General features: G+C 35.4%; 1 protein-coding gene across 5 annotated transcripts; it reads left to right on the top strand.

Annotated features, from left to right (window-relative positions):
* The first annotated feature begins 42 nt into the window (after positions 1-42).
* Positions 43-10951, top strand: uros (uroporphyrinogen III synthase). 5 transcript variants are annotated; one of them, XM_061907562.1, is made up of 11 exons: positions 47-357; positions 405-567; positions 615-691; positions 777-860; positions 944-1034; positions 1097-1171; positions 6421-6495; positions 6578-6661; positions 10312-10397; positions 10470-10568; positions 10629-10951. In XM_061907562.1, exons 3-11 carry the CDS (start codon positions 629-631, stop codon positions 10749-10751), a joined length of 780 nt encoding a protein of 259 aa, XP_061763546.1. In that variant the 5' UTR covers positions 47-357; positions 405-567; positions 615-628; the 3' UTR covers positions 10752-10951. The 5 variants fall into 5 exon arrangements, with proteins under 5 accessions (XP_061763547.1, XP_061763546.1, XP_061763549.1 ...); XM_061907565.1 differs by having other exon boundaries at positions 618-691; XM_061907563.1 differs by lacking the exon at positions 405-567 and having other exon boundaries at positions 43-181.
* The last annotated feature ends 1868 nt before the right edge of the window (positions 10952-12819 follow it).

A 12819-nucleotide genomic window follows, 5' to 3' on the forward strand; every position in this document is an offset into this window, starting at 1 on the left:
CGTAACTACGACAAAGACGAAAATACACAACTTATAAATAACAACACCCCTTCTACATCGCCAGTCTTCGTGTGCTCCGATGTAAGCGCAAGCTACTCAAGATTTCTCTACATTTTACACATTTTAATAATGACAGAAATTATTTTAAACACACGTCATCGTACAGTACTTGTAAGATAAAGTAAGTGACATCTCCGCTTTAACTGTTATAGCGCCTACATGCTGCGGATGTACATAAATACCCATTTACCACGGCGTGTTGCTTGCTAATGTAAACAATAACATGTTATCAGTATAAAGCACTTGACAGTTGTTGGGTGTCGCCGAGCTTTTTGTGCAACCACACCCTCTCTGCAGGTTAGTGCACTAACTTCACTCTTGCTGCTAATATTCCTCATATTTAGCAGTGTTGGTCAAGATGCTGGTTTTGTTGTTCCTCAAAGAGCCAAGAGATTGAGACTCTGGGCCTGATCCTTATAACATGCTAGCTGAGGAGTTATCAGTTTAATGCACTTGACAGTTGTTGGGTGTCGCCGAGCTTTTTGTGCAACCACACCCTCTCTGCAGGTTAGTGCACTAACTTCACTCATGCTGCTTATATTCCTCATATTTAGCAGTGTTGGTCAAGATGCTGGTTTTGCTCCTGAAAGAGCCAAGAGATGGAGACTCTGGGCCTGATCCTTACATCAAGGTAAAGGCAATGCACTTAATATAACTGTTATTTTGATAAGATGTTTGCAAAGCCTTTTTTGGTTGTTGTTGTTGCAATCCCTCAGGAGCTGGCATCACATGGCCTGAAAGCGACCCTTTTTCCTGTGCTGTCTTTTAAGTTTGTCTCATTAAAAACCCTGTCAGATAAGGTACCAGTTTGTCTGTTATGTCTTATTTGAAGTTGATGCATTTCAAGATTAAAATATATATATATATATTTTTTTTTTTAAAGCTTTTCCAGCCAGAGAAGTATGGCGGCCTCATATTTACAAGTCCGAGAGCGGTGGAAGCTGTGAAGATGTGCATGAAGGAAAGACAAGAAGGTGAGGTAGTAACTAAAAAAAAATACATCATGCATTTCAATTAAGCTGGGACTTCTGCACAGAATGGAGCAGCTCAGTGAGGGACAAATGGAGCACAAAGTCCGTGTATGTGGTGGGGAAAGCAACCGCCGCTTTAGGTAAGTTACCGTCACAAGGTACGTTGACCAAACATTTCAAATGCAAAATACCTCAAAGCAATTGCAAAGACCTTGGGAAAAAAAAAATTGTTCCAATGGTACTTGAACCGTTGTGATTGGTCAAATATTAAAGGCCTACTGAAATGAGATTTTTTTTATTTAAACGGGGATAGCAGGTCCATTCTATGTGTCATACTTGATGATTTCGCGATATTGCCATATTCTTGCTGAAAGGATATAGTAGAGAACATCGACGATGAAGTTCGCAACTTTTGATCGCTAATAAAAAGGCCTTGCCTGTACCGGAAGTAGCAGACGAGGTGCGCGTGACGTCACCGGTTGTAGGGATCCTCACATCCTCACATAGTTTATAATCATAGCCTCCAGCAGCAATAACTATTCGGACCGAGAAAGCGACGTTTCCCTATTAATTTGAGCGAGGATAAAAGATTCGTGGATGAGGAAAGTTAGAGTGAGGCACTAAAAAAAAAAAAGAAAAAGCGACGGCTCCAGGCGGCGGCAGTGGTAGCGTTTCAGATGTAATTAGACACATTTACTAGGATAATTCTGGAAAATCCCCTATCTGCTTATTGTGTTAATAGTATTTTAGTGAGATTCTAAAAGTCATACCTGAAAGTCAGATGGCTGCGGTGAACGCCAGAGTCTCTGAGAGAAGCCATGGAGGAGCCAAGATCACTGCTGCTTTTTTGACAGCTGCTGCTGGAGGTCCCATAATCCAATGAAGTCTCCGGTAAGAGCTGACTTAATATCACAATTTTCCCATTCAAACACTTGCTGGTTGACGTAGAGAAACAGACAAACAAACACCGACTTAAACAAGTTGAAAAACTTATTGGGGTGTTACCATTTAGTGGTCAATTGTACGGGATATATACTGTACTGTGCAATCTACTAATATTAGTTTCAGTTTCAAGCCAAACAACCTTCCCTAGTCATGGTGCAGGAAAAAATGAATAAACCAGTGGAGAAAGTAAAAAAAACATGGTCACACATAATACAACCTGCTCATTTATCTTTGTGGATATTATAAAAATAAACATCCAATCAACACATTTTTGTGAATTTTCATGGTCGCGGCCTTGGACAGACATTTTTAGTCAGCACAAAAAACATGATTGAATGCTCAGATTGACTTCATAGTTCAGAATTATAAGGACAGATATTTATAGAAACAAATACAACTATAGTGAGGGTATTAAAACTAACCTTTGGGTATAATTTTGAATGATCTTGAGATGTGATTTTTTTTTTGCACTTTTAGAAATCAGATTACCTCAACCATTAATTTAACTTGCAAGAGAAACAACACAACATTCTCTAATACAACCCAATCTAATATAACGTGGGCCCCGACTTAAACAAGTTGAAAAACTTATCCGGGTGTTACCATTTAGTGGTCAATTGTACGGAATATGTACTGTACTGTGCAATCTACTAATAAAAGTTTCAGGTTCAAACCAAACAACCTTCCCTAGTCATGGTGCAGGAAAAAATAAATCAACCAGTGCAGAAAGTCAAAAAACATGGTCACACATAATACAACCTGCTCATTTATCTTTGTGGATATTATAAAAACAAACATCCAATCAACAAATTTTTGTGGATTTTCATGGTCGCGGCCTCGGACAGACATTTTTAGTTAGCACAAAAAACATGATTATATACTCAGATTGACTCAGGATTATAAACCCAGATATATTCACAAACAAATACGACTATACTGAGAATATTAAAATTTATCTTCTGGTATAATTTTGAATGATCTTGAGATGGGATTTTTTTGCACTTTTAGAAATCAGATTACCTCAACCATTAATTAAACTTGCAAGAGAAACAACACAACATTCTCTAATACAACCCAATCTAATTTAACGTGGACCCAGACTTAAACAAGTTGAAAAATTTATTGGGGTGTTACCATTTAGTGGTCAATTGTACGGAATATCTACTGTACTGTGCAATCTACTAATGAAAGTTTCAGGTTCAATCCAAACAACCTTCCCTAGTCATGGTGCAGGAAAAAAATCAACCAGTGTAGAAAGTAAAAAAAACATGGTCACACATAATACAACCTGCTCATTTATCTTTGTGGATATTATAAAAACAAACATCCAATCAACAAATTTTTGCGGATTTTCATGGTCGTGGCCTCGGACAGACATTTTTAGTCAGCACAAAAAACATGATTGAATTCTCAGATTGACTCAGGATTGTAAGGACAGATATATTCACAAACAAACGACTTAAACAAGTTGAAAAACTTATTGGGGTGTTACCATTTAGTGGTCATTTGTACGGAATATGTAATGTACTGTGCAATCTACTAATAAAAGTTTCAGGTTCAAACCAAACAACCTTCCCTAGTCATGGTGCAGGAAAAAATAAATAAACCAGTGTAGAAAGTCAAAGAACTTGGTCACACATAACACAACCTGCTCATTTATCTTTGTGGATATTATAAAAACAAACATCCAATCAACACATTTTTGTGGATTTTCATGGTCATGGCCTCGGACAGACATTTTTAGTCAGCACAAAAAACATGATTGAATGATCAGATTGACTTCATAGTTCAGAATTATAAGGACAGATATTCATAGAAACGAATACAACTATAGTGAGGGTATTAAAACTAACTTTTGGGTACAATTTTGAATGATCTTGAGATGTGATTTTTTTTTTTTGCACTTTTAGAAATCAGATTACCTCAACCATTAATTAAACTTGCAAGAGAAACAGCACAATATTCTTTAATACAACCCAATCTAAAATAACGTGGACCCCGACTTAAACAAGTTGAAAAACTTATTGGGGTGTTACCATTTAGTGGTCAATTGTATGGAATATATACTGTACTGTGCAATCTACTAATAAAAGTTTCAGTTTCAAGCCAAACAACCTTCCCTAGTCATGGTGCAGGAAAAAATAAATAAACCAGTGTAGAAAGTAAAAAAAACATGGTCACACATAATACAACCTGCTCATTTATCTTTGTGGATATTATAAAAACAAACGTCCAATCAACAAATTTTTGTGGTTTTTCATGGTCGCGGCCTTGGACAGACATTTTTAGTCAGCAAAAAAAACATGATTGAATGCTTAGATTGACTTCATAGTTCAGGATTATAAGGACAGAAATGTATACAAACAAATACAACTATTGTGGAGATATCAAAACTTGCTTTCTGGTATAATTTTGAATGATCTTGAGATGTGTTTTTTGGAAGTTCAGGAAATCATATTACCTCAACCATTAATTAAACTTGCGAGAGAAACAGCACAATATTCTCTAATACAACCCAATCTAATATAACGTGGACCCCGACTTAAACAAGTTGAAAAACTTATTGGGGTGTTACCATTTAGTGGTCAATTGTACGGAATATGTACTGAACTGTGCAATCTACTAATATTAGTTTCAGTTTCAAGCCAAACAACCTTCCCTAGTCATGGTGCAGGAAAAAATAAAGAAACCAGTGTAGAAAGTAAAAAAACATGGTCACACATAATACAACCTGCTCATTTATCTTTGTGGATATTATAAAAACAAACATTCGATCAACACATTTTTGTGGAGGACAGACACTTTTAGTCAGCACAAAAAACATGATTGAATGCTTAGATTGACTTCATAGTTCAGGATTATAAGGACAGATATGTATACAAACAAATACAACTATAGTGAGGATATTAAAACTTGCCTGTGGGTATAATTTTGAATGATCTAGAGATGTGATTTTTTTGCACTTTTAGAAATCAGGTTACCTCAACCATTAATTTAACTTGCAAGAGAAACAACACAACATTCTCTAATACAACCCAATCTAATATAACGTGGACCCCGACTTAAACAAGTTGAAAAACTTATCCGGGTGTTACCATTTAGTGGTCAATTGTATGGAATATGTACTGTACTGTGCAATCTACTAATGAAAGTTTCAGGTTCAATCCAAACAACCTTCCCTAGTCATGGTGCAGAAAAAAATAAATAAACCAGTGTCGAAAGTAAAAAAAAACATGGTCACACATAATACAACCTGCTCATTTATCTTTGTGGATATTATAAAAACAAACATCCAATCAACAAATTTTTGTGGATTTTCATGGTTGCGGCCTCAGACAGACATTTTTAGTCAGCACAAAAAACATGATTATATACTCAGATTGACTCAGGATTGTAAGGACGGATATATTCACAAACAAATACAAATATATTGAGAATATTAAAACTTACCTTGTGGTATAATTTTGAATGATCTTGAGATGTGATTTTTTTTGCACTTTTAGAAATGAGGTTACCTCAACCATTAAATAAACTTGCAAGAGAAACAACACAACATTCTCTAATACAACCCAATCTAATTTAACGTGGACCCAGACTTAAACAAGTTGAAAAATGTATTGGGGTGTTACCATTTAGTGGTCAATTGTACGGAATACTGTGCAATCTACTAATGAAAGTTTCAGGTTCAATCCAAACAACCTTCCCTAGTCATGGTGCAGGAAAAAAAATCAACCAGTGCAGAAAGTCAAAAACATGGTCACACATAACATAACCTGCTTATTTATCTTTGTGGATATTATAAAAACAAACGTCCAATCAGCATACATTTTTGTGGTTTTTCATTGTCGCGGCCTCGGACAGACATTTTTAGTCAGCACAAAAAACATGATTGAATGCTTAGATTGACTTCATAGTTCAGGATTATAAGGACAGATATATAAACAAACAAATACGACTATATTGAGATTATTAACACTTATCTTGGGGTATAATTTTGAATGATTTTGAGATGTGATTTTTTTTTCGCACTTTTGGAAATCAGCTCCGGAAAATTTCCAAGTCGAGGCACTTCTGGGAGATTTGAACGACTTTGTCAACCTCTGAGCTCTTACATCAGTCCAAAATAACCCCACACAGACACAGAAAATAATAACGCACATCGCAAAACCACCTTGATCTTAGCGGTCACAGGTCAGTGCCTACCTTCCCACTCCCACTGTTGGAGAACGCACACCTGCTGCTGACATTAAAGCGCGAGGAGCAGTTAGCGCCCTTTGGTGAAAAAGGCCGTGCACAAGTGGCAGAAAATTGTCGGGTTCTGAGCGAGCGAGGAAGTGCTTCCTGAAGTGTGTCTTGCTGTCTTTGTTGTCTTTTTACAGCCTAACGAGACAACACTACTGTGACGTTATATGACTTTTTACTGTGTTTTTTTTCTCCTCCGCAGTGGGCGGTATCGGTCTAAACCCCCTTGGCGAGGACACGGGGACGGCAGAGGTCCTGTCGCGGGTCATTATTGAACGTACGCACTAGTATTTTAGCATTCTGATTTTCCACACTGGAGGTTAAAAGTCGATCTTAATTGCATTTCTATGTTGATGCAGGGGAGGACAAAGATATTCCTCCACTTTTCTTCCCATGTGGCTCCATCAAAAGAGAAGTCCTACCAACGGCATTAAGGGAAAATGGTAAGATGTCCTCTAAGGGGGAACATAATTTATCTATTTTTTGCTTAAAAATCGTAATAATCCGTTACCGGGTTAAAACTTTTAACTACAGGCAATGTTTTAAATAACACAATATGTCGAAGTAAGTTGACTCATAGCAACACATTTTGTGGGCATTATAAAAATCAATAATGCAATTAATTAAAATAATTCTCTAGCTACCAGTTTATTATAAAAAAAAACATATTAAAATTAATAACAAAATATATTAAAATAATTCTATAACTACCAGTTTATTATAAAAAATATATTAAAATTAATAATAAACTATATTGAAATAATTCTCTCGCTACCAGAGTGTCACCATCTGGGGGCCCATGAAAATAAATAATACAATTAATTAAGATAATTCTCCAGATACCAGTTTTACACCATCTGGTGGCCCACATAATTATCCTCAACCATTAATTAAACTTGCAAGAGAAACAGCACAACATTCTCTAATATAATCCAATCCAAACAACCTTCCCTAGTCATGGTGCAGGAAAAAAAAAATCAACCAATGCAGAAAGTCCAAAAACATGATCACACATAACACAACCTGCTCATTTAACTTTGTGGATATTATAAAAATTTGTTAAAATTAATAATTAAATACATTTAAATAATTTTCTAGCTACCAGTTTGTCACCATCTGACTGGCCATTAAATTAATTAATAATTAAAATAATTCTCTAGCTCCCAGTTTGTCACCTTCTGGTGGCCCATGAAATTAATTAATAAAATAAAATTAATTATAATAATTCTCTAGCTACTAGTTCATCATCATCTGGTGACCCATGAAATTAATTAATACAATTAATTACAATAATTATGTAGCTACCAGTTTTACACCATCTGGTGGCCCACGACATTACCTCAACCAATAATTAAACTTGCAAGAGAAACAGCACAACATTCTCTTAATATAATCCAATCCAAACAACCTTCCCTAGTCATGACGCAGGGGAAGAAAATCAACCAGTGCAGAAAGCCCAAAAACATGGTCACACATAACACAACCTGCTCATTTAACTTTGTGGATATTATAAAAATTAGTTAAAATTAATAATAAAATACATTTAAATAATTTTCTAGCTACCAGTTTGTCACCATCTGGAGGCCCATTAAATTATTTAATCATTAAAATAATTATCTAGCTACCAGTTTGTCACCATCTGGTGACTCATGAAATTAATTAATAAAATTAATTAAAATAATTATGTAGCTACCAGTTTTACACCATCTGGTGGCCCACAACATTACCTCAACCATTAATTAAACTTGCAAGAGAAACAACTCAACATTCTACAATATAATCCAATCCAAACAACCTTCCCTAGTCATGACGCAGGGAAAAAAATCAACCAGTGCAGAAAGTCCAAAAACATAGTCACACATAACACAACCTGCTCATTTAACTTTGTGGATATTATGAAAATTAGTTAAAATTAATAATTAAATACATTTCAATAATTTTCTTGCTACCAGTTTGTCACCATTTGGTGGCCTTTAAATTAATTAAATAATTAAAATAATTATCTAGCAACCAGTTTGTCACCATCTGGTGGCCCATGAAATTAATTAATAAAATAAAATTAATTATAATAATTCTCTAGCTACCAGTTTGTCACCATCTGGCGGCCCACGAAATTCATTAATAAAATTAATCAAAATAATTATGTAGCTACCAGTTTTACACCATCTGGTGGCCCACAGCATTACCTCAACCATTAATTAAACTTGCAAGAGAAACAACACAACATTCTCCAATATATTCCAATCCAAACAACCTTCCCTAGTCATGATGCAGGGGGAAAAAAAATCAACCAGTGCAGAAAGTCCAAAAACATGGTCACACATAACACAACCTGCTCATTTAACTTTGTGGATATTATAAAAATTAGTTAAAATTAATAATAAAATACAATAATTTTCTAGCTACCAGTTTGTCACCATCTGGAAGCCCATTAAATTATTTAATAATTAAAATAATTCTCTAGCTACCAGTTTGTCACCATCTGGAGGCCCATGAAATTAATCAATAAAATAATATTAATTAAAATAATTCTCCAGCTACCAGTTTGTCACCATCTGGTGGCCCATGAAATTAATTAATTAATCAAATTAATTAAAATAATTATGTAGCTACCAGTTTTACACCATCTGGGGGCCCACAACATTACCTCAACTATTAATTAAACTTACAAGAGAAACAACACAACATTCTCCAATAGAATCCAATCCAAACAACCTTCCCTAGTCATGATGCAGGGAAAAAAAAAATCAACCAGTGCAGAAAGTCCAAAAACATGGTCACACATAACACAAACTGCTCATTTAACTTTGTGGATATTATAAAAATGTGTTAAAATTAATAATAACATACATTTAAATAATTTTCTAGCTACCAGTTTGTCACCATCTGGAGGCTGATTAAATTATTTAATAATTAAAATAATTCTCTAGCTACCAGTTTGTCACCATCTGGAGGCCCATGAAATTAATCAATAAAATAATAATAATTAAAATAATTCTCCAGCTACCAGTTTGTCACCATCTGGTGGCCCATGAAATTAATTAATACAATTAATTAATAAAATTAATTAAAATAATTATGTAGCTACCAGTTTTACACCATCTGGGGGCCCACAATATTACCTCAACTATTAATTAAACTTGCAAGAGAAACAGCACAACATTTTCTTAATATAATCCAAACCAAACAACCTTCCCTAGTCATGATGCAGGAAAAAAAAATCAATCAGTGCAGAAAGTCCCACAAATTGGTCACACATAACACAACCTGCTAATATAACTTTATGGATATTATAAAAATGTATTAAAATAAATAATAAACTTTATTTAAATAATTATCCAGCTACCAGTTTTACACCATCCATTGGCCCACGAATTTACCTCAACTATTAATTAAACTTGCAATAGAAACAGCACAACATCCTCTAATATACTTAAATCCAAACAACCTTCCCTAATCATGTGGAGGGGAAAACAAATCATCCAGTGCAGAAAGTAAAAAAAAAAATGGTCACACAACATAACCTGCTCATTTAACTTTGTGGATATTCTAAAAACTAACGTCCAATCAACATAAAAATGAAATAAAAAATCAAAATTACGAGGCATGATGGGAAAAATAGCAAAATACTCTCTCCACACTTATCCATGTTTGGTGCGTTCTGATTGATTAAACAACTAAAAGGAGGTTGTCACAGAAGTAAACAAGGTAGGATTTATATATTTATGTGTATATATGTATGTATGTGTGGATATATATCTATATATGTATGTGTGCATATATATATATATATATATATACATATATGTTTGTGTGTATATATATGTATGTATACATATATATATATATATATATATATATATATATGTATATATATATATGTGTGTGTGTGTATGTATATATATATATGTATACATATATATATATATGCATACATATATATTTGTATATATATATATATATATATATATATATATATATATATATATATATATATATATATACACCCTCAAGCCAGTGTGGTGTGTTCGGCTTTACAGGTGCCACTTCGGATTTAAAACTATACCGATTCACTTCCTTTTTTGTCCACCAGGGTTTCCTTTAGAGACGCTGACTGTCTATCAAACAGCAGGGCATCCAGATGTGGAGAAAAATCTTTGCAATTATTTTGCAGAGCAGGTAAATCTCAACTCCTAAAATTTTTTTATTTTTTTTCTCCCGCCTGTATCGTTTGTGTTGTCTCCCTGCCAGGGCCTCCCGGCCAGCATAGCTTTCTTTAGCCCGTCAGGAGTCACGTTTAGCCTGGAGACCGTGCGGAGATTAGCTGGTGAGCGGCTTGCACAAATAAAGGTGAGTCAATTAAGCATAACCTCCAAAATGAAAAGTATTTTACGCAGTTTTTGTGTCCAGTTTGCCGCCATCGGGCCCACGACACGGGACGCCATGTTGGCGGAGGGTCTGAGCGTCAGCTGCACGGCGGAGAAGCCAACACCGGAGCACTTGGCGGCGGCTATGAGCAAAGCGCTAAAATAACCATCCAAACCAATCACAATGGAAATAATATCAGTTGTCTTTAAATTGTATTTATTTGCCCTGCGTCCAAGTGTATATATGATATTTATTGTTATGCTTTTGTGTGGTTTTGTCCAAAATGCGGCCTGGGGGCCATTTTCGGCCAGCTATTTTTTAGCACAGTCTACAAATACTATTAAAAAAAAAAAAAACATTAAAAAGTGGAATAAAAGAGCAAATGTGAAATGTAATGTGAAAGGTTGCAATGTTTTTTCTGGAAACACAAAGATGATGCAAGGGCTGTTTTTTAATTAATCATTGAAAAAATAAAATGATAATGACTCAAATTAATGTTGTTATGAATTATTAAAGGCGTACTGAAATGAGATTTTCTTATTTAAACGGGGATAGCAGGTCCATTCTATGCGTCATACTTGATCATTTCGCCATATTGCCATATTTTTGCTGAAAGGATTTAGTAGAGAACATAGACGATAAAGTTTAGAACTTTTGGTCGCTAATAAAAAAGCCTCGCCCGTACCGGAAGTAGCAGACGATGTGCGCGTGATGTCACGGGTTGTGGAGCTCCTCACATCCGCACATTGTTTACAATCATGGCCACCAGCAGGGAGAGCAAATAGTCCAACAGTTTAAGAACAACATTTCTCAAAGTGCAATTGCAAGAAATGTAGGGATTTCAACATCTACAGTCCATAATATCATCAAAAGGTTCAGAGAATCTGGAGAAATAACTCCACGTAAGCGGCATGGCCGGAAACCAGCATTGAATGACCGTGACCTTCGATCCCTCAGATGGCACTGTATCAAAAACCGACATCAATCTCTAAAGGATATCACCACATGGGCTCAGGAACACTTCAGAAAACCACTCTCAGTAAATACAGTTCGTCGCTACATCTGTAACTGCGAGTTAAAGCTCTACTATGCAAAGCGAAAGGCATTTATCAACAACATCCAGAAACGCCGCCGGCTTCTCTGGGCCCGAAATCATCTTAGATGGACTGATGCAAAGTGGAAAAGTGTTATGTGGTCTGACGAGTCCACATTTCCAACTGTTTTGGAAATATTCGACATTGTGTCATCCGAACAGTCTGGAAGCGAACCATCCAGACTGTTATCGACGCTAAGTTCAAAAGCCAGCATCTGTGATGGTATGGGGGTGCATTAGTGCCCAAGGCATGGGTAACTTACACATTAACGCTGAAAGGTACATACAGACCTGTCTCCACTTGAAAATATGTGGCGCATTATGAAGCGTAAAATACGACAGCGGAGACCCCGGACTGTTAAAATGACTGAAGCTCTACATAAAACAAGAATGGGAAAGAATTCCACTTTCAAAGCTTCAACAATTAGTTTCCTCAGTTCCCAAACGTTTATTGAGTGTCGTTAAAAGAAAAGGTGATGTAACACAGTGGTGAACATGCCCTTTCCCAACTACTTTGGCACATGTTGCAGCCATGAGATTCTAAGTGAATTATTATTTGCAAAAAAAAAGAAAAAGTTTATGAGTTTGAACATCAAATATCTTGTCTTTGTAGTGCATTCAACTGAATATGGGTTGAAAAGGATTTGCAAATCATTGTATTCTGTTTATATTTACATCTAACACAAATTCCCAACTCATATGGAAACGGGGTTTGAATATATATATATATATATATATATATATATATATATATATATATATATATATATATATATATATATATATATATATATAGGTGTGGGAAAAAAATCACAAGACTACTTCATCTCTACAGAACTGTTTCATGAGGGGTTCCCTCAATCATCAGGAGATTTTAATGGAAGCATTCACATACAATGGTTTATATAGGGCACAGAGTGGGTGGGTACAGGCAGGCGTAGGGGCGTGGTGATTGGCTCACGTGTTACCTAAGAGGTGTTTCCGTCTGTGGCGGCATGTTGAAATGATTTCACTGCGCTTGTTGAGGGATGATAGATCTGGATGATATATAATAAACAGTTTCTCTTTTAAGCATAGGTTGCATCTTTTATTACCACTGTTGTAAGGTGTGCTGCATGCAAGAATTTGCCATGTTATTGA

This window comes from Nerophis ophidion, linkage group LG08, assembly GCF_033978795.1.
Source record: "Nerophis ophidion isolate RoL-2023_Sa linkage group LG08, RoL_Noph_v1.0, whole genome shotgun sequence".
Taxonomy (NCBI): Eukaryota; Metazoa; Chordata; class Actinopteri; order Syngnathiformes; family Syngnathidae; genus Nerophis; species Nerophis ophidion.

Excerpts from the sequence above, each read along its gene's own strand:
- uros (XM_061907561.1), top strand. Across the intron at positions 10,398-10,469 it reads GCAATTATTTTGCAGAGCAG|GGCCTCCCGGCCAGCATAGC; the intron begins GTAAATCTCAAC and ends TCTCCCTGCCAG. Across the intron at positions 10,569-10,628 it reads AGCGGCTTGCACAAATAAAG|TTTGCCGCCATCGGGCCCAC; the intron begins GTGAGTCAATTA and ends TTTTGTGTCCAG.